Genomic DNA, 26,272 nt, shown 5'->3' with positions numbered 1-26,272 from the left:
TATGCATATAATTTTTATTATATAATTTAATCTATTTTTATTTACATTTTTTATTAGAGTTTAAATTTGCTTATGTAGTTCCTATGCTTTATGAATATATAATATATATAATTTAAACCAGTATACATACATTATTAAACTATTGATTCTTTGCTCTCCTCTAGATACCGGCTGATTAAATTTGGAAGCATTTCTTCTAAAGTGTAAGTGTTAAGCTCATCGATATGTTTCACTTTAGATGAACGTAGTAAAATCATTTCTGGTGTCAACAATAATTCTTGACTTTTAGATCGATAGCAACCTAGTGGTTTATTATTGTCAATGTTTATAGAAGTTAAACCAAACCCGTTCAATGGGTAATTATTTGTGTTATCGATATCTACGCACAAAGTACTCACACTATTCATTTTTGAAAGAGTCGTATAGTTTTGGTTGTTTAGAATATATGTTGCCTCCATTCTGAAATGTTCTGAAATATTATTTGTTGGATTGTTGTTTACAAGTTTGCTTGTTTTTTCATTGCATGATGCGTCCAAGTATTCTTCAGTTAGTTGAAAGTCACTCATAGATTCTTGACGTTTAACCTGTCGTTTAACCAATCTGATAAACGTAGATCGCCGAAACGTATCTTTTAGATTTGTTCCTGAAATTGTTGAATTAGTTGAAAGAAAATCTCGCGGTAGTTCCTTATGGAGTTTGAAAAAAACTAATACTTTTAAAATTATGTAAAGAAAAGCCTTGTTAAAGTCATGACGTAAGGTACCATAGATTACAGGATTTAGCGCAGCTTGTAATGACACTACAAAGTTTGACGAAGCAAACATTAAGTTCCATGTATTTAAAGAAAATTTGTTGTAGAAATTTGACAAATAAAAGTAAACGTGTTGGTAACCTGTGCAAATTGAAAAAATCATTACTAATGCTACCAGCATTCTTATTACGCGTTTATTTTGTTCTCTGTGAGCAGAGTTGGTTTCCTTCATCATGACGTAAATCATTACAATATGTGCCACAATTATAATTAACAAAGGTATAACGAATGATAAAACAAACATGATATTCCAATAAATTAATTCAGACGATAAACTAGGCCATTTTTCTGCACAAATAAGTTTATCTGTGTTTGTTCGGATTGTTGACGTTATAAATAAAGGAGTGTTTACAAGCAAAGATATAAGCCAAACACCACAAATAGTAAACTTAGAATAACGTGTTGAGTCAGCGCGCCATTTAAACGGTTGAATTAAACCTCGTGCTCTGTCAATAGTTATTGCCAAGAGAGTACCAATTGTGCTAAACAAAGACACTGGAAGTACCAAGTAAGTTAATTTGCACATAGCAAAACCCAGTGTCCAGTGTAATTGATGTTGTATATAAATCATTTGTGTTGGAACATAAACAAACAGTATCATTAAGTCGCATACTGCTAAGTTGAAAGTATAAAAGTGAATTGACTTTCTCATAGATTTGTTTAATAAAATAACAGAACAAGTTAGTATGTTGCCAAATATTCCAAAGCACATCACTAGAACATACATTGTATGAAATAATAATAAAGTGTCTTTAGTGTATACAATTTCATTCCCGGTAAAATTACCATTGTTTAAAGAGTTATTAAACAAATCCATGGGTTTTTGATCAAAACTTCCATTACTCAATAACATGTCGTGTTAACTGTAAAACGCGATCTTGTAAAATACCTGAAATATTAGAATATTTTATTAAGATAACAGCAACCTTAATATTAATAAAAAAAAGTTTATATCTTTCTTCAAAAAACCTTAAGACCTTGAATTATCTAAATTTTTTATTTGTTTTAAAATCGCAAACAGCTAAAGTATTTTTTTTTAAATTTGTTTTCAATAGACTAATTCATCGCAACTCCAATAGGATATTAAAACTCTTCCGATTATAGCCAAGCGAGACAGATCAGTAAGGTTATAAGAACAGGTGATTAAAAAATGTTCTATAAAAACTCCATTTGTTTCTGCAGAATTATAAAGCAAAAGAAAAAAAGACAACCCACATCGAGAAATGGGATGTTTTCTTTATTTAGAAATATAAATGTAGTTTTTAAATATAGATATTTAAAAGAAAGGAAGGATGGAAATTTTGTAAATACGCTTCAAGAGTTGTAGACTTGAAAATTGTAAAAATAAACATATATATATATATATATATATATATATATATATATATATATATATATATATATATATATATATATATATATATATATATATATACATATATATATATATATATATATATATATATATATATATATATATATATATATATATATATATATATATATATATATATATATATATATATATATATATATAATTATTTTTAAAACGATATTTCATCTTATAAATATATTACTGTTTAATAAATTTTGCTTAAGTCTAATAAAGTTCAAAGGATTCTCTGAATTGAAAACATTTAGCGTTTTGTAAAAATTTTATCAATTAAACTATAAGTTTTAGGCATTTTTAAGCCAAAGAAAGAATAATTTGTAAGCAAAAGGAACAATCAGTTATAGCAAAAAATCAAAAAAGGTTTAATCTGCTAAAATAATCTAAAATAATATCATTTTATTATTATATAAATATTTGTTGTTCATATAATAAGAAAGTAAAATAAAAGCTTACATAAATATTTTTATTAAGTTTAGAAAGTAAAAAGTATTAATATAATTTTAACAATAGTCATTAAAATATACTGACAAGTTCTTTTAAATATAAAAAAAGAGATAATCAAAAAAATAAAAACTACGAATAATGGAATTATTTATCTAGTTTAAAAATTTCATTTTTTATTCGAAACTTAAAGAAGTTTAACAATTTTATCGTATTTAAACTCTGAATACTTGCTACTAATTATTGACAATTTAAAAGTATTCTATTGGTTTATTCTAGAAAAATAATTTTTGTTCACATTTTTGGTAAATCTATCATTTAAGTTTTTTGTTATTTGGGAAAAGTCGGATACTTAAGGATACTTATGGAAAAAATAGGTTGTACACATATACTATTAGAAAACAAAATGTCAAAAGAGTTTTTTAAAAGTATAAACATTTATATATCGAATTAGAAGCTAAAAAATGATTGTGTACCTTAATGATATACAAAACTTAAAAGAAAAAATGTTAGGAAAAGACATGTTTCAAATGGGAGGGTAGCCCTGAACACATAGTTTAACAATAGTTTTATTTTTTTTTATCCGTGTGACACAAATATAGTATATAATTAATTAGCATTGGACTGTTCTCAACACATTTTAGAATAAAAATTGCCTTTAAAACTCTACCCCCCCCCCCCCCACCTGATATGTAAGGAATGGGAATGAAAATGCCATCATTTAAAAATACAAACATAAACTTTTTACTAATGAGAATAAAACTTTAAAAACACTTTTTTCAAATCCTACGTCTTTTTATTGGAATTAAATGAGTTACTATTATGGATTTGTGTATTATATTTAATGTATTACTATTTATATAAAAAAGTTGCTCATTTTTCAATATGTAAATGGATAAAGTTGTCCGGAACTACCCTACAAACATGTGTCCGATCATACCTCATTCACAAATACTAGTTTTAAAATTAGTAAATTAAAGTATTCTTTAAGTCACTGGTTTTAATTCGCTTTAATTCGCTCTTTTGGCTTCGGCATATTATGATATATGTTTTGCATATGCAATATTTTTTCATTCAAATAAGGCCTTTGCAGTATTTAAAATCACATATCTTCTTTAGTTTAAGCTGTACATCATGTGTTCGGAGTTACTCGCCGTCCGGGGCTACCCGACTTTCCCCTTTTTATTCATTATTTTTAAATCTTTCATTAATCGTTTTTCCTGTTTATATATTTTTCTTTTATTTAAGTCTGCATGCATGTTTTTGTGGAGAAAATATTTTTTAAATTTTGTTGGTTGAGCCAATGTAATATTGGAATAGTAAATGAAACATAGTATTAGACCAAAATAAATTATCCAGTGGGCACATGTTGTCCGGGGAACGTCCATTGGGCGTATTACGGACGTCTAGACGTCCGTAAAACGTCTGACTGACGACCCCCGGGCGACGCATGCCCACCGGGTAGTTTCAAACTTTCTGATTTTACGTATAAAAAAATTTGGTACATCAAGCCAATTGTTTTACTAATTTGTTTTAATTAATTTATGATTTATGTAGAAAAATCATGATAAATTTTCATCAATAAGAATTCCTAAGAATTTTATTGAATTTTTTTTTTCCAATTAGTTTATCGTTTAAAATCAAATAATTTAAAAAAAAAGTTTTTATCTTGTGATTTTTTATGAAAGAAAGTTTTGTTTTCTCTACATTGAGCGAGAGTTTATTATCTCTAAACTATCCATTGACATTCCTTAATTCAAATTTCATGTCAGAATAAAATTGCCTAATTTCACTGTCTGAAAAGGAGTATGTTTGTGTCGTCAGCAAACATTTTTATTTTATTTAACAAATATCATTATATTTAGATAAATCAAGAACAGCAGAATACCCAAATTTGACCCTTGTGGGATTCCACATATAATTTTTAGTTCTCCACATTCATTATTAATAACATATTGTTTTCTTTTACTGAGGTAGCTTTTTAAACAATCATAGGTTTTATTTATCCCTCCGAAGTGTTTAATTTTTTCTAAAAGAATGTGGTGATCAACCGTATCAAATGCTTTTGATAGGGCGATAAATAACCCTAGAGTGAAGTTATTATTTTCAAATCCTTTAATAATTTGGTCTACTATTTCAATTACTACGTGTTCAGTTGAATGGTTTTTGCAAAAACCAAACTGTTTTGTGTAAAACAAATTATTTTCATTAAAATGGTTATAAATTCTATTACAAATAACACGTTTAAATATTTTTGAAAATACAGAAAGTACAGATACAGTCTATAATTAAAGATTTTTGAAAATACAGAAAGTACAGATACAGTCTATAATTAAGAATTTTTGATTAAAATCATATTTAAAAAATATTTATCAAATCATTATTTTTATAAATTACACATGCTTTTGCCAATTTTAATAATTTTTATATTCGTTACATTAAATACCATAATTTTAAACATGAGGCAGCATTGTTACTATAAAAATTTCTATGGGCGCGTATGTCTCAGTCAAATATTAACTTTAAAATTTATCGTTATTTAGACAAGAATCAGGAAATATATCGTAATACTACCTAAAGGCACTCTATTACATGAAGTTAAAGTTGCTTATTTCCAAAATTTGGCAAGTTTATCTTCTGAGTGATGAAATTTTTAAAGATATCAACAGAATGATTGACAACATTTCTCTCATCTAGACATCGTGGTTTTTGACCGGCAAGTTTTTTTATTCTAAAGTTTTCTTATTCTGCAGCTTTTGAAGTAAAATTTAATTCGTTTAATTATTACTTAATATTTTATGAAAATCTTAAATTTAAACCATTTAAAAAAATTTATCTGATGTCAAAAATTCTTCTTATAAATTAAATAAATGATCAAATTTAGCACTAGAGTATTAGAGTCACGAAGTTAATTATAGTTATTATTATTTTTTTAATTTCAAATATTTAGTACTCTTTTTCTTAAAAATGAGTGAAATTTTAGAATACTTTAACTTTGGGTGCGTATGGATTATGCGTAACGCGTCACTAAACAAGAAAAGCAACAGCTAGCGTATGTCACGAATGTCGTGAAATGTTGATTGTGAAAAATGTACAAACTAGTGACAAAAATATGTAAATGCGTCACGCGGAAAAACTCGTTTACAAATAAAAGTTTCAAAATCATGGATTTTATTACAACTTAAAATGAACACTGAACTGCATTAGTATAGCAAAGAGTCCTCAAAATAAATTTATTTATTCTTTGTTATTATAATTCAATGTAACAACATATTTGATGATTCTCTTTTACAATTACATATTACTTTGCTTGACTTCAAACTAAATAATATACTTTATGGTTTATATTTTATATTATATATATTTTATATTTTATATTTTAGGTTTAATTGAATTGTAACAATAAATTTCATTATATAAACAATTTGTACAATAAGTGTTGCAGAACACTCTGTGTTTGGAGCTGTAGCCAAGCTCCCTAAGCGACAAATCCCAACTTACGAGGATGCTTATGGAGCCTTAAGACTGATGATACCGAACCTAAATTATTGTTTAAAAGAGTAAAAATAATAGCAATTAAAGTAAAAGAAATTTGTACAAAAGCGAGTATTCCATCTATTGATTTACAGAGTATTGCAGTTAGTATACAAAGAATTAAGTTAAAGCAAACGTCAGAAACGTTAAATAATAATTATAGTTCTTCTCAAAAACTATTTGTACTTGTAAATGTTATGATACTGGAGTGAAAGAATAAACTAACTGCAAATGACATTAGCAAAAAAAGTCCCTGCTATTGATTTGAGTTATAGGAGTAATCAAAAAACCGTCAAGAAATGGTGATAGATTCAATTGACAGAAAGAAACAACCAAAAAACTTGAAACAAGACAAAAACGAAAGCATGCTTTAACAAAATATAAAGAAGAATATTCGTTGAATCTGGGGACAGAAACGACAGCATAGGAGGAAAGTGAGTTAGAAACAAATGATACTTGCGACAACGAGTTTAAATTATTCGATAGTGACTCAGCAAGTGATAAAGACGGTGATTGTTCTTCGGTACAAAACAGGAACAAATAAAAGGAATTGTGTAAAGCAAGAAGAATGTTAATGTTGAGCATAATAATGAGAGGTGTATGAAACTATTATGTATCAATTTTGATGGAAGGCGGGATGTTACGTCGGTAAATGCTTCAGAGTGCTGAGGGACTAGTTTGCTTGTGCGCTTACTATATTTTAATGAGATCCCATTTAGAAAGTACTTTGCAACAGTGGATGGTGGAACTACTACAGGTCCTTTGTCTTCCTCAATTGTAATTTCATCAGTTCTTGGTTAATATTCCAAAGACTTGCCTATAGCTAACTTCTTACCAGTATCAGGAAAGGTTGGGAATACTAATAAAATTATTAAATTAAAAGGCCAAAGTTGAGATCAATTGCTTTTCTCAAAGGCATGCTTAGCATTGCAAGCTGGTCATGAACCAAGTCCTGAAATCTGGTTTTGCATTAAAGTGAAATTCTTCTTGTCAAAGTGATGCCAGAAATTTATTTTACTATTTGCATTTGTACCAGGAACTGGATAAACCAGATCAGTTGAATATCTTGCCTTTAATGAAAAATGATTGCTACTTCCTGCATCCAGAAAATATTTTTCTGGCTGCTGATAGTAATAGCGATCAAATGATTTGTAGGATTTCAGTTGATAAAGTAATTTAAGCAAAAGATGTGGTAAAAATATAGCAAAGGATGGAATACGAACATTTGACAAGAACAACATTACTCTGAAATGCAGCAAGGTATGATTGATTGGAAAATTTGTACTGTTACATCACCACCACTGCTGTTCCTTTCTAATGAGCAACTTACTTATGATCAACAAATTATACTGTCTTGTAATGCGTACGCTTGCTGTAGAAAAAGAAAATTAAAGATAAAACCGCAGCCAGCTCTAAATTTTTGGCCATAAAAGTTGGCTGCTTCCCAACTTAAAAAAGCATGGTATTCGACCCCCATCCTATTACATATGTTTAATTGAACACATTACAAATATATATATATATATATATATATATATATATATATATATATATATATATATATATATATATATATATATATATATATATATATATATATATATATATATAAATATATAGGCTAAACCGGGGTTTAAGGAAAATTCATCGAAAAACTGGAAAAAATAATTAAAATAAAAACAACTTTTTTTAAATGACAAAATAAAAACACAAAAAAATTGCCTGACAAAAGAAAAAGTCAATAGCATTAAATAAAAAAAATTATTTAGCATTTAAAAATCTTTGGAAAAAAATCTTTTTGCCCATGCTAGGGGCAAAACGGGGTATACTGTATAACAATACCATATCTTGTAGATTTTAGGTATTGTTCACAAGTAAAACTTGGCCTTTTCTCTTTTTCTTCTAAACCAGCGCACTAATAATGTGCCCAACTGTAGCAATCACTTTAAGAAAACTGACTTTCAACACTTGTCGAGTAATTTTCTTAACAGTAAAAACAGGAAGTGTCTTCCACTGAAATTTTTACCGTTTTTCTTTTTTTAGATGCAGTGCTTTATCTATCTACTTTAGCAATTTCGTTTTTTTCATATATGCCTAAGCATACTTGTCATTGAGCTTTTTTCCTTTTTTTGACGGATTTCGCTCATTTTTTCACAGCGTGACTTATAGCAAGGCTCTACATTGAGAGGAGGTCAGGATTGCAATTTTTCCTGTCTTGGTAGTCTCCTTTGTATTGGCTGCTTTGGTATTGAAATGGTAAACTTAGGAGATACATTTTCAAATGTATCTCTAAGGTTTATACATGTGTATAGCTTGTTTCTCCATCAGTAGGTTCATCAGGAAGAATGTCTAAACATTAAAATGTGGTATTAACACTGCTCGTAGAACTGGTTAAAATGCTGGAAGAAGTGGACATTATGCTGGTAAAATCAGATGATTGGCTTGTAGAAGCATTTGTATGGACGTTAGAAACATTCAGATTACGACTAAAAGCAGATATTTTGTAGGTACCATTGGATGATTAGTACTTACAGATACATGGGTCACAGAAGCACAGAGATAGTTAGTAACAGCCATGTCATAGCCATCAATATAAGGGTTTGTTTAAACGAAATTAATATTAGTAGTTTTCGCTCCTAGAAATAATTCCTTCCGCTTCAGAAAAAACATTTCCATTAACTGGCCATATGCCTACATTTTGAAAGCCGTTTATGGCATTTGTCATTGTGGCAGCTTCCAAATAGGCTAAGCCAAAAAACTTTAATGACAACGCGCCTAGGACTTGTTCTCAATAACTTCTTGAGATTGTGGTAATAATAAGTACTAAGTGACTTCATAAAAGCCAAATCCAAGGGCTGCATTTGATGCGTGCAATGAGGAGGCAAACGCAGAAGAATTATATCATTCTTTCTCGTAATGTTAATCAATTCAATACTTTATAGTGAGACTTATGTTCATCTAAAATAAGGAGAACCAGAGAGCTTATTTTAACCCCTGAATGTTGAAAAAATTTTTATAACCAATCAATAAACAATTCTTTTTGAATCCATCCGCTTGAGTAACATTTAGCCCAGAAAACTGGTGGTGCTTCATCCATTAATTCTGGTTTCATTCCTTTACTAGTAAAGATCATCATGGCTAGCATGTACCTCCCATACCTGTTCTGTTACAATTCCAGATATTTTTAACATGTCGCTTGTTTATATCCACATCTTCCAGTTAAGAAAATAATGAATCCACAACCACTCAGTTACAGCCAATGGCACATGTATACATACATACATATATATATATATATATACATATATATATATATATATACATATATATATATATATATATATATATATATATATATATATATATATATATATATATATATATATATATATATATATATATATATATATATATATATATATATAGGTTTGTATCGCGATGTTTTATAATAATGCAAAAAAAATCAGCTCGGAAAATCAGAAAAAAATTTCAAAAACATTGGCTTCCAAATTAAAATAAACATTAATTTTAAAATTGTGAATTTTCTTGATGTCACATTTAACCTCTCGGAATATTCTTATAGGCCTTATAAAAAACCATATGAATAATTATTCTATACTGATATAAATTCAAATCATCCCCCTCAAATCTTAAAACAAATTCCTATTTCAACAATAGACTAAATCAAAACTCTTCAAATAAAAATATTTTTAACTCTTTCAAACGTGTGTATGAAGATGCTCTTAAAAAAAGCGGTTTTAAAAATTTTGAGCTAAAATTTGTAACAAAAATTGTAAAAAACCGAAATAGAAATACAATTTGGTTCAACCCTCCATACAGCAAAAATGTTTCAACAAATATTGGAAAAGCGTTTTTAAACTTTAATAGAAAAACATTTCCCTCCCTCAAATAAATTGCACAAAATTTTTTAACAAAAACACTATTAAAGTGAGCTATAGCTGTACAGAAAATATTGAATTATAAAAGGCTATAATTTTGCATTGATTATAAAAATGAATTTCTCAAAGAAAAAAATACTGAAAGTTGTAATTGCAAGCAAAAAACTGACTACCCTATGAATGGCAAATGCTTATCAAAAAATATTATTTACAAATGCATTGTTTTCTCACAAAATAAACCCTGATAAACAGAATATTGACTTAACCGAGGGCAAATGAAAAAAACGCTATGCCAACCACAAACAATCTTTTAAACATAAAAAATACTCAAAAGAGACTATGCTGTCAAAATATATTTGACAACTAAAAGAAAAAAATATTAGTTTTAAATTAAACTGGTCTATTCTAAAAACTGTACCTACCTATAATAACATTTCCAAAAAATATATACCTATGTTTGCGAGAAAAGTTTGAAATCATTACTCATTTAGATAAAGAAAATTTACTACATAAAAAGTCTGAATTAATTTCTAAATGCAGACATGAAATAAGTACCTTTTAAAAAATTATTAAAACAAATGACCAATCTAAAATTATCCTAATTCCAAAGAATTCTTTTCATGATTTTTTAATTTTTTAATATAGTTGATGCAACTTCCTGATATATATATATATATATATATATATATATATATATATATATATATATATATATATATATATATATATATATATATATATATATATATATATATATATACATATATATGAAACACAAATGTATTCAGGATAAAAAAATTATTTCATTTTCACAAAAATGTCATATGTAATTATTCTAAAATTTATTTAAAAACACTTGTGGTAAAATGGGGAATACCCCATTATGCCCCACTGGTGGTATATTGCTAAAAACAGTGCCACACCTAAAAAAAGTTCACGTTTCAAATTTCAAAAGTTTTAATAATACTTAATTCTATATAAGTTAAATGCAATATGAGCTTCAGCGCATCACATGAAATAATAAAGTTCTGCATCATATAACACGGTTAAATTAGATCGAATTAGTTCATTTTAAGTCATATTTATTAAGTCAAGACAAGTTTTGCTAAAGTTTTAAACTAATGCAATTGATGGTGGCATTTTGTCACATGATACTTCAAAATCGATCATTATTTAGTAGTTTCCACACTCAGAACAAGGTCTACTTGCAAAGAACCATTTTGCCCCAGTTTTCGCTATATATATATATATATATATATATATATATATATATATATATATATATATATATATATATATATATATATATATATATATATATATATATATATATATATATATATATATATATGATAAAAATTAATTAAAAAAGATAATCTTATTTTCAATAAAATATAGACAATTTTTGAACTTATTTTTACAGTATTATTTAAAAAAAGAATTGGCTATATGCTCCGAAAAAAAAAGTTTTTTATTCCTTAAGGTATGAATGTTCAAAGCTGAAAGTTAAATTGGGCGATATTACGTCACATAGCACAAACTAAAAACACCGCGGAAGAGCATTTAATAAGGAAGCTTCCGCCGGCTTCCGCAAAAATGTCTCGCAAAAAAGTTGGCATCAAACCTCGGCCCAATTGATCCAAAGCAGTAATCAATCTGCCATAGTTGCTTGGATTTAATTCAAAATTAATTTGTTTGGCAACGTAGCAGCCAGTTACGGTTTTTGTTTGCAATAAACTATTTAAACGAACATAAGATGCCGTTCTTTTAATTCTTATCTTCTTGTAATCAAAAAATGCAAAAGACTATTCTACTTTGGAAAAAGAAAAAAACACTTTTACAAACAGATCTTAACGCCTTTATTTTTTCTTAATCATTATTATAGCACATAGCAAAAGTCTTTATTGACATATGACTTTATCTACATATAGATCTTTATCTACATCTGTAACTGCACGTTATGAAAACGGAAAAAAAATTTTTGTTTCAATTAATTTTAGTTAATTTACAAAACTGGAAATCTCTCAAAAATAAGAAATCTCAGAGCCATCTCATGATAATATATGCATATTACGTAATGTATGACATATACATATACTCTTGAATATAACAAAAATAATTGGTTACTTGTAAGAATTCCATTCACTTTTCTTTTTATTATACTGCTATGAATTTCAATCAACAAATATTTTTTGGCCTATCTACCCATGCATTTGTAATGCTTGATAACTTTTCGTTAAGTGAATTCTCAATTAATGAAACTGTCGCATGTAAACCTATATAGTGACAATATAGAAAAATTTTTTACCGGTTAATGAAGTTCTTAGCATTATTTGTCTTTCTAAATCTTTTCAACTAATATTTGATTGTAGAATATTTGTTAAGTTAAATTGAGATATTTATACTGTATTTAAATATATGAAATTTATAATGTTTTGCTTTTTGCATCACTTATTTTGTTTATATTTATATATCCTTATTCTAATGTTTAAAACCAAAACTTTTTTATTATAAATATTTGTTTTTTTATTGCTTGATAAGGACGATCTATAAAAACGTGTGATCAAAGGACATCAGCTATTTACAAGAACATGACTAATAGTAAACACAAACTAATAGTAGTTACAAAAACTATAAACACACAAAAAAATTATAATAACTAGCAGATTATAGTAAAAACAATTATATAGTAACTGTAAAAAATAGTAATAACACTGATCAACAAATAAAATTTTATTGTCCATATCTTGTTAACTAGGTGATTTTTTAAAACAAATTAAATATGCTGATTTTAGAAAACATAAATATTTTTCCTTAAAATTTATTGACAAAAAAATTATGTAAAAAAATGCTAAAGACTTAAAAAAATTTCAACAGAATGTTATTCAGCAATAATACAAAAAATACTTATTTCTATTACAAATAAATAACATTTTTTAAATCTCTATGAAAATACGCTTCTTTTGAGACCCAGGTTGACATACTTTTGAATAACTTTTTTTTCGACAATATTAGGGACTTTACCTTAAATACTAAAGATTTGAACCCAAATATCTTTACAACTTGACGTGATGGTGAAAAATGGTTTGCATATTTGAAATCAGAATATTTAATTTGTTTTAAAAAACCACCTAGTTAACAAGATATGCACAATAAAATTTTATTTGTTGATCAGTGTAATAAGTAATTATTAGAAAAAATTATAATAAGGCTTTATTTTTTAAATTTTGTTCTAATTGATTTTTCTAAAAGGAAGGTAAAAAGATAAAACTTTTTGAGGATGTAGTTTATTAAACTTATTTACGGTTTGTAAATGCTTTTTGTTCCATTGACAGATGCAGTGAGGGACAAGAAAATGCTTACCATACTTTGAGATTAATGAGGCTGTACAATATGTTAGTTATGTTAAAACATAGTATTCAGTCCATTATTAATATTGGACTGAACACTATGTTTCCATTATTAATATTTCTAGTAGGGTGTTATTTTTTAGTATTTGTATAAAAGCTTGTTATAAAAAAGAATAAGTTTTATTTAGAAAAAAAAAATTTTGTCAGTTGAAATTTTAAGTTTTTTAAAATGTATCCACCAATTTGTTTATGTTGGTTAGTTAACAAAAAGGGTTAAGATTAAAGGAATAGTAGTTAAAATGAAATTAATACAAAGAAAAGTAGAGCTACAAGTTCAACTTTTTTTTAAAAATCTTATATTTTTAAAAAATTAAAAATTTTAATATTTATATAGTATATTTAATTAGTTATTGTCAAGGCAATTAATAATGATAATTGCTTGCAGTATGACCACGTAATGGAATATATAGGAAGAAATGCATATGGAGCCGTCCAAAATATCTCAAGGTTTAATGCATTCAAGTTAAGTCTCTAGCTAATGATACAAAAATATTATCAACCAGTTAGAGTCTTTGAAACCTATGAGGTGCAACGTAGGTGCACTAAAAGGTGCACTAAACGGATGAAGAATACTTTTTTGTCAGCCATCATTTTTAAAATCAGGATACAAAACCGGAAATATCCAGATATACCGAAACAAAATTGATATAACCGAGTATGCCGAAACAAAGTAATTTTCTTACGCCGAAATCAAAACTAACATCAGATATTTATAACAATGTTAATATATGTTTTAAAATTAAAAAAAAGTTAATAACAGAAATGTTTAAAATGATATCAGATACGTTTAAAATAAAAAAATTGATAAGACATGTTTTAAAATTAAAAAAAAAATTGAAAGTATGTTTAAGACATATGTTTTAAAATTAAAAAAAATTGAAAGTTTAAGACAAAAATTTTGTAGCATAAACATCAAAAATCTTTTCTAATTTCAAACTTTTTTAGATTTATTAAAAAAAAAAGAGTTTAGTTCAGGGCCGACAACATTGTCGGCCATGTAATTTACATACAAAAACTTATCACAGACATTTTGCTTACTCAGTCTTTAACTGAAAGTTTCTTTCCGACTGAATAGTTACTACAACTACTCAGTCGTAAAGAAACTTTCACTTGAAACTCTTGTTTGTTTCAACTTGATTAATGCTTGAACAGTAGCCTGCTACCATATGTTTATCTAGACGTCCTTGGTAATTTCCATTGTTTTAAAATTTTAGTGGAACCGCTCTCCCTGTTCTTTACTTGCATCTTCAAGATTTTCGAGAAAATGTTCAAGAAGACTTTTTATAACATGAAGTTTTTTTATTATTTCATAAAATTTTTATAAAGCAGTAAAAAAAAACTTGTATTTTATATAAAATTTGAATTAAAAGGCCTTAAGAAAAAAGCAAACCAAATCTTCTTTTTAAAAAAAACAAACCGAATCTTTTTTTATCTTTTTTTAAAAAAAAAACATTCTAGGAAGAAACAAATCAAATCCTATTGAAAGAGTTAACTAATATTCACTGATTACAACAACAAGTCTTTGTACTTCTTTTTTTATTTTTGTTTCGGTTCAGTAAATTCCGAGAAAAAGTTTGAGAAAAAGAAAATGTTCCTTTTTTTATTTTAATCTATTGGTCTGAAATTCTGTAGGTCCGGAAATCTAGATATGTTTTGAAAATGTACTAATTTTTTATTTTATTTTTGAAGACAATGGGTTTATTGAATATTTTAATATTTGCCATGTCCACTACATGCAAATAGAATATTCTTTTTGAATCTAGTGTTGATTAGTTGGAATTTTATTTAAATCTTTCTGGTGACCAAAGTTAACCATTCTTAAACCTACATGAAATAATCCGGTAAAAATAATAACTCATTTAAATCCAATAAACCGGATATTTATTCAAGTTAAGTAATATTTTAATGTGATGTCTCTTGAAAATAAACAGGTTGCTTTTTTTTTGCCAATTAATATATGCAACATGTATCATTATATGTAACATGTATTTTTCCTATTGTCCAACCTTGAAGATTTTCTTTGCTAGTGGCACAACCATTGTTTAAAGTTTATCAGTCAATAAATTGTACTAGAGCAAATATATAGTGTAGTTGAAAGAACAAGTACAATTTCTGTACAATATGATACGAAGTATAATGATAAAATAAAAAAACCTTTTAAGAAGCTTAGTATATCTTCATGGCCAGGTTACTTCTTAAAAAATCCCAGAAGTTTTTTTACCAAATACAAGTACCCAAAATAAAAAAATTATGATAAACCTGATAAAGTATTTACATAACAACAGCAACAGACTTGAGTAGTGATAGCTGTGTTTAGTTGAACCAGGCTTTTTCAAGCCACGAATGTGTTAATAGTGTCAAAATAATTAGTGAACAATTAAATGAAGTTATGGAAAAAGGATTGGCAGCAATACGAACACAACCTACAAGGGTAGAAAGTATAACTTTTAAAGCTCAAAAACAAATGTTGTTATTTGAAAGTGGAGATGTGATTGACTTTAAAAAACATGACTATATACTATCTATTCGACCAAAAAGTGTGGAGTCCGAACGAGCACTCTCAGCCGTTGGGTTTTTATGTTTAAAAAATTGAAGATAATTAAGCAATGAAATTAATGGCGCTTTGATTTTTTAGGGTAGTACTTTCAAAAATGAATATGACTCATATATATTCACGCATTTTTATATTATTTTTAGTTATTATTTTTATTTATATTGTGTTATCATTTTAAGGTTTTGTTTTATAACTTAAATTACTTAATTTCATTAATGAATAAAGTATTTAAGTTATATTATAAATTAATCATTTTTAAATGTTTGATGAGTACTTAAAACGTTATTTCTTCTTATGCTTCACTTTCTACAATTGCGTTTTTTACTATTCGATCCCGGGATTTCCCGGTGTCAAGTTTCTCAATTCCGAAATCCCGGGATTGAAAATATCCAGGATTTTTGCCTCCCCTAAACTTACATAATATGCATTATTAAAATATACAAATATAATATATTCGTATATTTTAATAATTAAATCATTGTTCTTAAACTATTTAATTAACTTTAAAACTATTGTTGTGTAAAATTATGTAGATTTTTAGCATATTATTTAGCAGAACGTCATTAATATGTATTTTAACTTTTCTGATCTATGGTTTCGATCAAAATTTAGCAAAATGTTATTAAAAACGGATCAAGATTCTAAGGGATTTTAAATTGACTCTTGTTGGCAATGTAATGTAAAGAAAAATCATTTAATTACATTCAGTTGATAAAGTGTAATGAATGATTCATCAGTTGTGAATCTTATATAATGTTATCATGTTGATGTAAAATGTTGATTCATCAGGTATGCAGTTTACATAGTGTAAGTTTAAAGCTTATATAACTAAACAACATAGATAAACAGTTAGTATAAATAAGTAACAACTTGATAAATACATTGCAAGAGCGACAACAGAACAATTGACTTTAAATCTTAATCTAAAATAAACAATTAGTTGTAGCTTTTTACTTGTAAAAAAATTTTCTTTTTTTAAACTTGTATAAAAGTCTATTCACCAAAAAGCAGCATATATTTTTTTTTTTTTTTTTTTTAGATTTTTCACCTCCCCAAGGTCCGAGGGGGGCCACTACAGTCAAGGAGGCTACTCATTTTTTTTTGTGTTTTTTATTTTTTATTTTTTAGTTGTTATTCGTGGTACAACCCTCTCTCAACTCTTTAACACCGAAACACGAATCTTACCGAGCAAGGCCGCTGCGCGGAGAAACTAAGTTGATATATGCCGAAAACAAACTTAACTACCAAAAACCAATCTCACAACCAAAACGCAGCCTACCTTTATAATTATTTAAGGCAATAAGAAACGTCTAGAAAAGGTATTTATTTTCCTAACTTCAATGCGCAAGTCAGCTCTTATAAATAAGCTTTGTAATCTGAATACCGTTTTAACAGGAGCGTTTTTTGTCAAAACGTTTTCCTTACCTACATATGACAGCGCCTTAAATAGACATACAAAACTATAGCTTTACTAGACTTTTACTTTTCTCCCATTGTTATAATTTTAATAAACATGTTTGCAACTTTAAAACACCCTGAGATAAATTTTTTTTAAATATTTTTTTAAAATCCAGATGTCAATAAAACTCAAGTATTAGAAAAATTATGGAAATCTGCGAAATTGTGGAATCTCATTTGCAGATTTTGCTGTCATATACTTACTTAGTGTATTTTCAATAAAAAATTGAGGAAATTTAATGGAATTATTTAGTGTATTTTCTATAAAAAATATATTAAAGTATTTATAGCTAAAAACTAATAATCCTAATAAATCATCATGTAAGTTAAAACAAGAAAGCTGGGAAATGTATATAAATGTCAAGATACTAACGAAGCCTTTAATACCTTTTTAAACAAATTACTAGAGCTCTACAATGAAACCTTTCCATACGGGGATATAAAAATTAGGATTAAAGCAGTTGCCAATCTGTGGATGAATTGCTCTTGAAATGCGTGGATGAATTGCTATTAAAAATAAAATTGATACTAATTTAAAAACGATATCAATTTAACAAACCTTTAATATTCAAAATGAAATGCTATTGAAAAGCTCAAAAAATATGCAAAAACTGTACAAGTATTTGTATATTTATTTAACACATATTTCGCAAACATTGGTCCTAAACTTGCTAATCAAATAATACCACCATCAGACTCATTTTAAATGTAATTAAAATCTCAAAGTGATGCAATTACAATAACGATTTAAGCTGTGAAGAATTTGAAGTAGCTGATTTTTTTTAAAGAAAAATAAATCATCAGGGTATGATAAAGTATGTAACAATAGGGTGCATTGAAAAACAGACTTTTTTTAAAATTGCCTTGTAATAGCTCTAAATATATGCTATATAATAAAATATCACTGAATTAACAAAAAATTTCGAAATTAAAATATTTTTAGAGTTTCCTCTAGTCCCTTGAACATTTTAGGGCCTCTAATATTCTGGGAAAAAAAATTCTTCAAAAGTAGATCAACCTGGTACTCAAAAGAAGCAAAACTTTATAAAATGTTTGAAAATAATATTTGTTTTATGTAAAAATTATTATTTCATTGCATAATAACTATGGTTTTTCAACTAAAAATAAAAAAAGTGCATTTTCACAGGTTTTTCAATAATATTTTTTTTTTTGAAGTTTTTTTATAAAACAATTATTATTTTTGAACTTTTTATAAAATTTTGAGTACTAGGTTGATCTACTTTTGAAGAATTTTTTTTTCCCAGAATATTAGGGGCCCTAAAATGTTCAAGGGACTAGAGGCAACTCTAAAAAATTTTTAATTTCGAAGTTTTTTGTTAATTCAGTGATATTTTATTATATAGCATATATTTAGAGCTAATACAAGGCAATTTTGAAAAAATTCTGTTTTTCAATGCACCCTAATGTAACAATATAGTTATTTTTAATAAAACAAGCTTAAACAGACCTCTATTTCATATACTAAAAACTCTCATTTAAATACAGTATTTTCCCTGATGTTTTTAAATTAGCTAAAATAATTCCAATTTACAAATGCAATAATGGTTCGGACATTACAAATAATAAACCAATATCATTTCTTTCTATATTTTCAAAACTGTTTGAACGTGTATAATATATAAGAATCTTTGAACACTTTACCAAAAACAACATATTTTAACTCGGATTTCAGAAAAGTCATTCGACTGAACATTAAATTATTGAAATAGTAAACCAAACAACTGTGGTTTTACCAAAAGCAAATTTTCTTTAGGAGCTTATATTTATTTATCTGAAGCATTTAACTGTAGATCATTCTTTTAGATAAAATAAAGCATTACAATGTAATTAACAAAATCTATAACTGGATAAAAAGTTGACAAATAGAAAGTATTATGTGCACAGTATACATTACGGAATATTAAACAACTTATGCATGGATCCTCAAGAGTCAATCAGGGTCGTTCCGAAGAGTTCCTACAGAGAAGGTGATGTACCTGTTTTTTGCCGAATAATGACTTTAAAAGAAAAAAACGTTATTGGACATTTGCCGATTATAGATCCAAATTTGCTTACTACAGTCCCAATTTGCCCACTTTTTTTGAATAAGGTTTTCGTTGGGGATTATACATTCTACCTACCCTTTCCTCTGACGTCCCAGTTCTTGTTCTACTCTTATTTTTAACTATGTTAATGACATCATTAAAACTGAATTCAATAATTTTTGCTGATGATACAATTCTATTTCTTCATAAAAATGATATTAAATAACTTAATACGGATATGAAAATTGAACTATATAAAATAAATAATTATTTTAGGGAAAACTAATTATACTGTTTCATAAAAAAAAAACTTACCCAATGCACACGAGTCCGCGGGACGTCCTTCGGACGTCTCACGGACATCCAGACGTTCCCCGGACAGCGCATGCCCACTAGGTAGAAGTATTTATAATAAAAATTTATCCTGGTCTTTCCAAATCCAGACAAAACTTACCAAAACTACTGGCGTGATGTATTGATTTCACTCATACGTTAGTACACAAAGCTTAAAATTTATTTTGGCCTAATTCACGCGAAAAAATTTTTTACAAAATTTGTAGGCTACAAATACACGCTTGCAGAAATATATTCTCTTAACATAAACGTGAACATGCAAAACCTTTTATAAAAGATATGAAAATGATGATATTATAATGAATATTGAATGAATACGAATGATATAAATGAAAATTTTAATCTAAGATCAAAAGTAAACAACAATTATAAATTGCCTCAGAAAAAATAAGTTCTCAGAATATGGAATGACTGTCAAAAGGAGTATAAATTAATGGTGAAGTCCTTAAGTTCGTTTAAGTTTCAAACAAAAAAAGAAATTTTCAAAATGTGATTATTGAAAAAACTTACATTTTTAGTATTTGTTTGACTATTTTAACGGTTAATTTTTCTTCGTTTTTTGTTTGTTTATTTTTTATTTAATTGTTTTGACTATTTTAACGGTAACTTTATACCATTACGATATAGTATTTAAGTCTTTATAAAGGGGCTCTAATGTAATTTTTCCGCATCTTCTTTGAGCCCCTCTCTGCTCCAACTTTATTTTAATTATTATGTAATTTTCAGTATTTATTTATGTATTCTCATCTATTGTATATGTATTTAAACGTGCATTGTAAAAATAATATTTATACCATGTTAAACAGGAAAAAAATAAAAAAAAAAGATATTTGAAATGAATATTTATCAGTATCTTATTTATAAACTTTACAACAACCTTTTACTAACAAACTTTTCATTAAATGAAAAGTACAATCTAAGATCAAATCTAAACAACACTTATATATAAATGAATAACATTTATTAATAACACTTATAAATTGCCTCGGAAATGTAACAAAATCTCAAAATATTGAATATCATGAATCTCAGAATCAAACAAATCTCAGAATATCATGAATCTCAGAATATTGTATATCAGCATATCTAGAACTTATAATATGGAACGCCTGTCAAAAAGAATACAAATATATAGTGAAATCTTTAAGTTCTTTTAGAATTCAAAAAAAAGAAAGTGCTTTTTATAATCTTATAATATTTTAGAAAATATTTTCTTTTTCTTTTTTGTTTTATTTGAACAGATTTTTTTTTTTATCTCTTTTTCAATTTTTATTTCTTTTTTATTTCTTTCCAATAAAGGTGAGAATATCTTTAATTTTCTGGTCATTTCACAAAGTTTATTTGCACTATTCACTATTACATTTTTTGCAACATTCACTTAACCAGCTTTCAACCGATGCAATGTGTGTCCACATAGTGGAAATAGCATTTTATTTACACTTCTTAAAGTTTTTTCGAGTTTTAACTTTTTTGTGGAATTAGGTTAGTAATTTCTAATTACAACATAATTATTTAAAATTTTTTACAATTTTATTTTTAAAGATGGGTAATTTTAGGGTTAAGAAACGCATGTTTTTGATAAATTTTTGAGCTGCTAATGATAAAAATCAAACTTCTACATTAAACTTATATATTTTTAACTCAGGGGAAAGTCGATTAGCCCGGACCCTTAAGGAAAAAATAAGTTGTATACATGTACTAACAGAAAACAAAATTTTAAAAGATGGTTTAAAACTAGACACATTTATTTATTGAATTAGAAACAAACAAATAATTACTGTGTACCTTAATAAAATACAAAACATCAAAGAAAGAATGTTAAAAAAAAAGCATGTTTCAAAATTAGACGGTAGCCGTGTTACACAAGCATAATACAAATAAAATCCTATATAATTAATTAAGATTGGAATACTCTCAAAAAAATCACTATTAAAAATCTCTTCTGATATATAAGAAATGGGAACAAAAATGTCATCATTTAGCTTTTTACTAATGAAAATAAACAATTTTAAAAACTCTTTTTTCAAATATTAGGTCTTTTTATTGGAATTAAATGAACTAATATTATGATTTGTGTATTATATTAAATGTACAATTATTTATATTAAAAAGTTGCTCATTTTTAATGTGTAAACAGATTAAATTGTCCGGAACCACCCTCTAATTATGTGTCCGATACCATCCGATCATACCTTATTTACAAATACTGGTTTTAAAACCATTGAATTGAAGCATTAAAAAATATTTTTTTTAAACAAATGTTTATAAATTAAAATTAATAAAAAGTTATTAGTTTTTTTAAACAAATGCTGTTAATAAAAATCTTTAATCAATAGTTATTAGTTAACATAAAAATTTGATATATTAATATATGAATCAAATAAGATGATACATTGCTCTTCTGATGGTTGGAAACAATATCACGTACTCCCAGTCAAAAGCTTCGGCATATTATGATAGATATTTTGAATATGCTATATTTATACTTAAATCACAGTTTCTTTAGTCTAAGCTGTGCATCAAGTGTCCACTGTCCGAGGCTACCAGACTTTCCCCTAATAGTATATCAAATTAATTAAAAAACCAAAGTAAGTCAAAGAAAAAGTTTTTGCATGCAAATTTTTTTTTGTTTCATTCAGTTTGCAAAGATTTATGAATTCAATGATGTTATTGCAGAGGTAGCTAGTTTTTTATTTGATGCAAATTTTATGCAGCAAGTAGACCTTTTATAAGTAAAAAAATATTCTGGCGACCTCTGTAGTAAGATAGTTCAATTCATTTTTTCCAGATAAGAACTGTATTGAGAACCAACTCTAAAAAAAAAAAATTCTTAACTGAGCGAGTAATAATATTTTTTTATTTTTTTATTTTTCGAAATGTAATTCTATTTATTGTATTTACTCCAATACTTTCAGATGTTTCCAAGAGACTGTTGGCACCCCTCGCTTTTTCTGTTAGGTGCAGTAAGGTAGATTAAAATAATCTTCGAAACGACGGTAATGGCTCGTAGAGCTGGCCTAGGGAAGAATTGTATTTTATCCTATATTACTAGAAATAATATGAAAAAAAGCTATTTATCAAAATTTTGAAATCCATCTGTTAATTTTAAACTAATAATTTAATAATAAAATTATTGATTTGCTTAATTGTGTTTAGTAGCAAGTACGTCTGAAGTGACGCACTTTTCCTATTTGTTATGATCTTGACCTTCTTTGTGGAATTATTTTAAATTAGTAAAATATAAATAGAAAGCACTAAAATTAATAATGGAAATTTAAATTTTAATTATACCTCACTGCGCTTTCCTAAGTAATATCCTAGAGGATGTGCCTTAACCTTGCCCTAAAATTAATTATATAAACTTTTTTTAAATACATTAAAGAACATTACAAAAGAAGTAAAGGGCAGTGAGTTAATATTTAAAAAAAATTTTCATAAAAACTTTCAATTTTAAAGACAGGAAAAAACAATATTTGAAAATTAAAGTTTAATCATGCCATGAATAATATAAAATTAATTTTATTTTTGTTTTTTTAATCTGTAAGTATTTGAAAACATTATTAGTTTTTATGCAAAGATTCTTTATAATTTACCAAAATATGAAATTTTTTTATACTTCTAAATTGCATATTTTTGTTATGTTTTAAGAAACATAACAAAAATATCTAATATATAAAATGCTGTATATCATGCGAATAATTTGAAATCATTAGAAAAGTCTAATCGCGTAAATGGATATTTTATTAATTTTAAAAAACTGGATGGTTTTTATTATTTTCATTATTAAAATATTATATAAATATTATTATTTGAAAATATATACTTCAGATAAAGTCATTTATCAATGTTTGCCGTGTTAAATTATACATATAAATTAGATAAAAAATGTGCATCATTATATTAAAAAGGAAAAAAAAAATTATTTTAGGTATTAAACAAAAAAAATACATTAAAAGTTCCAAATATATATTGAAATTTATCGATATTTTAATCATTTTTAATAGTTCATTGAAAGATAAAATGACTCCAAATACTCATTCCACACGAGGTATTCTTCGTGTAATATTTTTACACTTAGTACAGTATTAGCAAATTTGTTTTATTTTACTGATTAAAGTTTTTAAGATTTGCTGATTTCAAGTTCTGTTGTTATGTTGTAGTAAGTTAAATCATTTTTGAAAATTACAGCATACGTCACCGTCTAAACAATTCTCGAAAAACTAGTCTTTTTTTTTTGTTTTATTTAAATAAAGAATTTTAATAAAAAGATTTTTAAAAGTTAGATTAACTAAAAATAAATAAATAGGAAAATGACGTTGTTAATGTAAAAAAACTATATTATATTTTTCCTGAGGTGCATGGTTATGCTGTGAAATTGCTAGGATACTTTGCAAAATGACACAACGTCAACTTTTTGTTAATCAAAAAAAAAGTTAATAAAAAATCTTTTAGCCTCAATTAATAATCAATTACAGAGATGTTTATCTCTTAATTTATTACTAAAAGAGTTTAATATCATTTTCATCAATGTTTTCAAAACTTATTAGGATCGTCTACTAACAGTAATTGAAAACTCTTTTTCTTTTAAATAAACTTTAATTACTTTTTCAATCAGATAAACGAGAAACAGACATTTTTACAATCAGATAAATAAAATTAAAAATTTATACTATTCTGAAAATTTTGCAACTTAAAATTATCACGATAGTAAAAAAAAAAAATTCCTAAAAGTGTTGGAAAGAAAACTTTTCATAAGAGTTATTTATAGCGTGTTTCTATTTATTGAAAAAAATTTTATTGACCTTTTTCTATTTAAATGGATCAATAAATAAAAACTACTTAGCTTTTAAAAGCAAAATAGTTTTTATTTTGTGATTAAATTTAAATATTTATATAATCGGAAAAACAACCAATTAAAATCCCATTAAGCACAAGATATGTTTAATACATCTAAAAAACGTATTAATACGTATTATTAGGTTTTTTACACGTCTTAAAAACGTTTTGTGGTTACTGAAGTTTAATAACGAAAGCAAAAAAAATTCGATAACGTAAGAAAGGAAAGATCAAGGAATATTAGACATAATTGATTAGATTTATTTATTTCAATGAGCTTGGATAATTGTTGCAGAAAAATCTTTTTTTAACAAAGATCAAGAAATATTTTATCTGCTTCTTTTGAAAAAAGTTGTTCTTTATTTTTTTCTTTTCTTTTTTTTTCATCTAACCTTTAAAGCTAGATTTCCACGTTAAAATAACATAAATGCATAAGCTTCACTTTAAAGGAAGCAATGACAATACTTAATCTCATCTTTTACAAACCGAATAATGACAAGTATACAATAATACAATTTTTATGTTCCCTTACTTTCAATGATAAACATTATTAGGTATTTAGTACGTTTTGGTGAATTCCGGAATTAAACATTTTTTGCAATAAATCTAATTGCATAAAATAAAATTACCCTATTTTCTTATCAAAAAAATTAATGACAAACACATAAGTATTTATAGGTATTTGATTTTTCCCGGTATGATGTAACCAAAAAAAAAAAAAAAATACGTTTTAATTTCATCAGCCTTTTAGCTTTATAGAGCAAATGGTCAGTATAACACACTATGCTTTGATTGAACAAGTAGATATAAAATTGAATAGAGATACGATAGTTTTAATTCATTATTTGACAAGACAAGTTGTATGCAAATAAACAATTGTTTATTTACATAAATGTAAATAAACAATTAATTGTTAATTTACATGCAAATTTACAATAAAACCCGGTTATTTTTCAACCTGGAGTTTTTATTTTTGTATTTTCGTGATTAATAAAAGTTGATAATAATAAGAAATCAGACACCGTTTTTTTTAAGTAAAAACTAGATTTATTTTACATTTATTTTTATACAAAATATTTATTTTTGTGATTTTATCATAGAAATTTATAAAAAGTGCAAAGTTTTTGTAAAAAAAAGTACTAATAAAATAAAAATAAACGTGACCGATAAATAACATCAATAAATACTGATGCGCACATTTAAATTTACACTAAAAAAAAAAAAATAATGTTATTGGAAACTTATATATAGTATAAATAATAATAGTACTTACGAGGAATCTTTCTTTTTGTCATCAACTCCAATGATTTTTAATTGCGGATGGATACATTGAGATAATAAACCACATAAGAATAATTATAAAAGAAATGTTAACTCTCTCCTGCGTAATCTCCGCTGTAACGTTTTTTTAATCGGCAGGAATACATTTAATTAGTAAATATTTTTATCTATAAAAAAAAGTTGATCTGTCAATGCAAAGATCTGTCAATGCAAAAATCAACAGTCATCTGAAATTTATAATTTATGTTTTTACTGC

The 26,272-nt window shown here is 26.2% G+C and overlaps 1 protein-coding gene across 5 annotated transcripts; it reads right to left on the bottom strand.

Moving 5' to 3' along the window:
* LOC101236235 (neuropeptide Y receptor type 6) lies at positions 1-26,272 on the bottom strand. Of its 5 annotated transcripts, XM_065801068.1 has the most exons (4): positions 26,009-26,129; positions 23,191-23,241; positions 17,888-18,007; positions 1-1,700 (listed from the first exon to the last, which is right to left on the bottom strand). In XM_065801068.1, exon 4 carries the CDS (start codon positions 1,662-1,664, stop codon positions 135-137), a length of 1,530 nt encoding a protein of 509 aa, XP_065657140.1. In that variant the 5' UTR covers positions 1,665-1,700; positions 17,888-18,007; positions 23,191-23,241; positions 26,009-26,129; the 3' UTR covers positions 1-134. The 5 variants fall into 5 exon arrangements, with proteins under 5 accessions (XP_065657140.1, XP_065657141.1, XP_065657143.1 ...); XM_065801069.1 differs by lacking the exon at positions 23,191-23,241 and having other exon boundaries at positions 26,009-26,185; XM_065801071.1 differs by lacking the exon at positions 17,888-18,007 and having other exon boundaries at positions 26,009-26,130.

Source organism: Hydra vulgaris, chromosome 07 (genome assembly GCF_038396675.1).
Source record: "Hydra vulgaris chromosome 07, alternate assembly HydraT2T_AEP".
Taxonomy (NCBI): Eukaryota; Metazoa; Cnidaria; class Hydrozoa; order Anthoathecata; family Hydridae; genus Hydra; species Hydra vulgaris.
The sequence above is the reverse complement of the archived record's forward strand: the minus strand, read 5'-3'. Positions and strand labels throughout refer to the sequence as shown.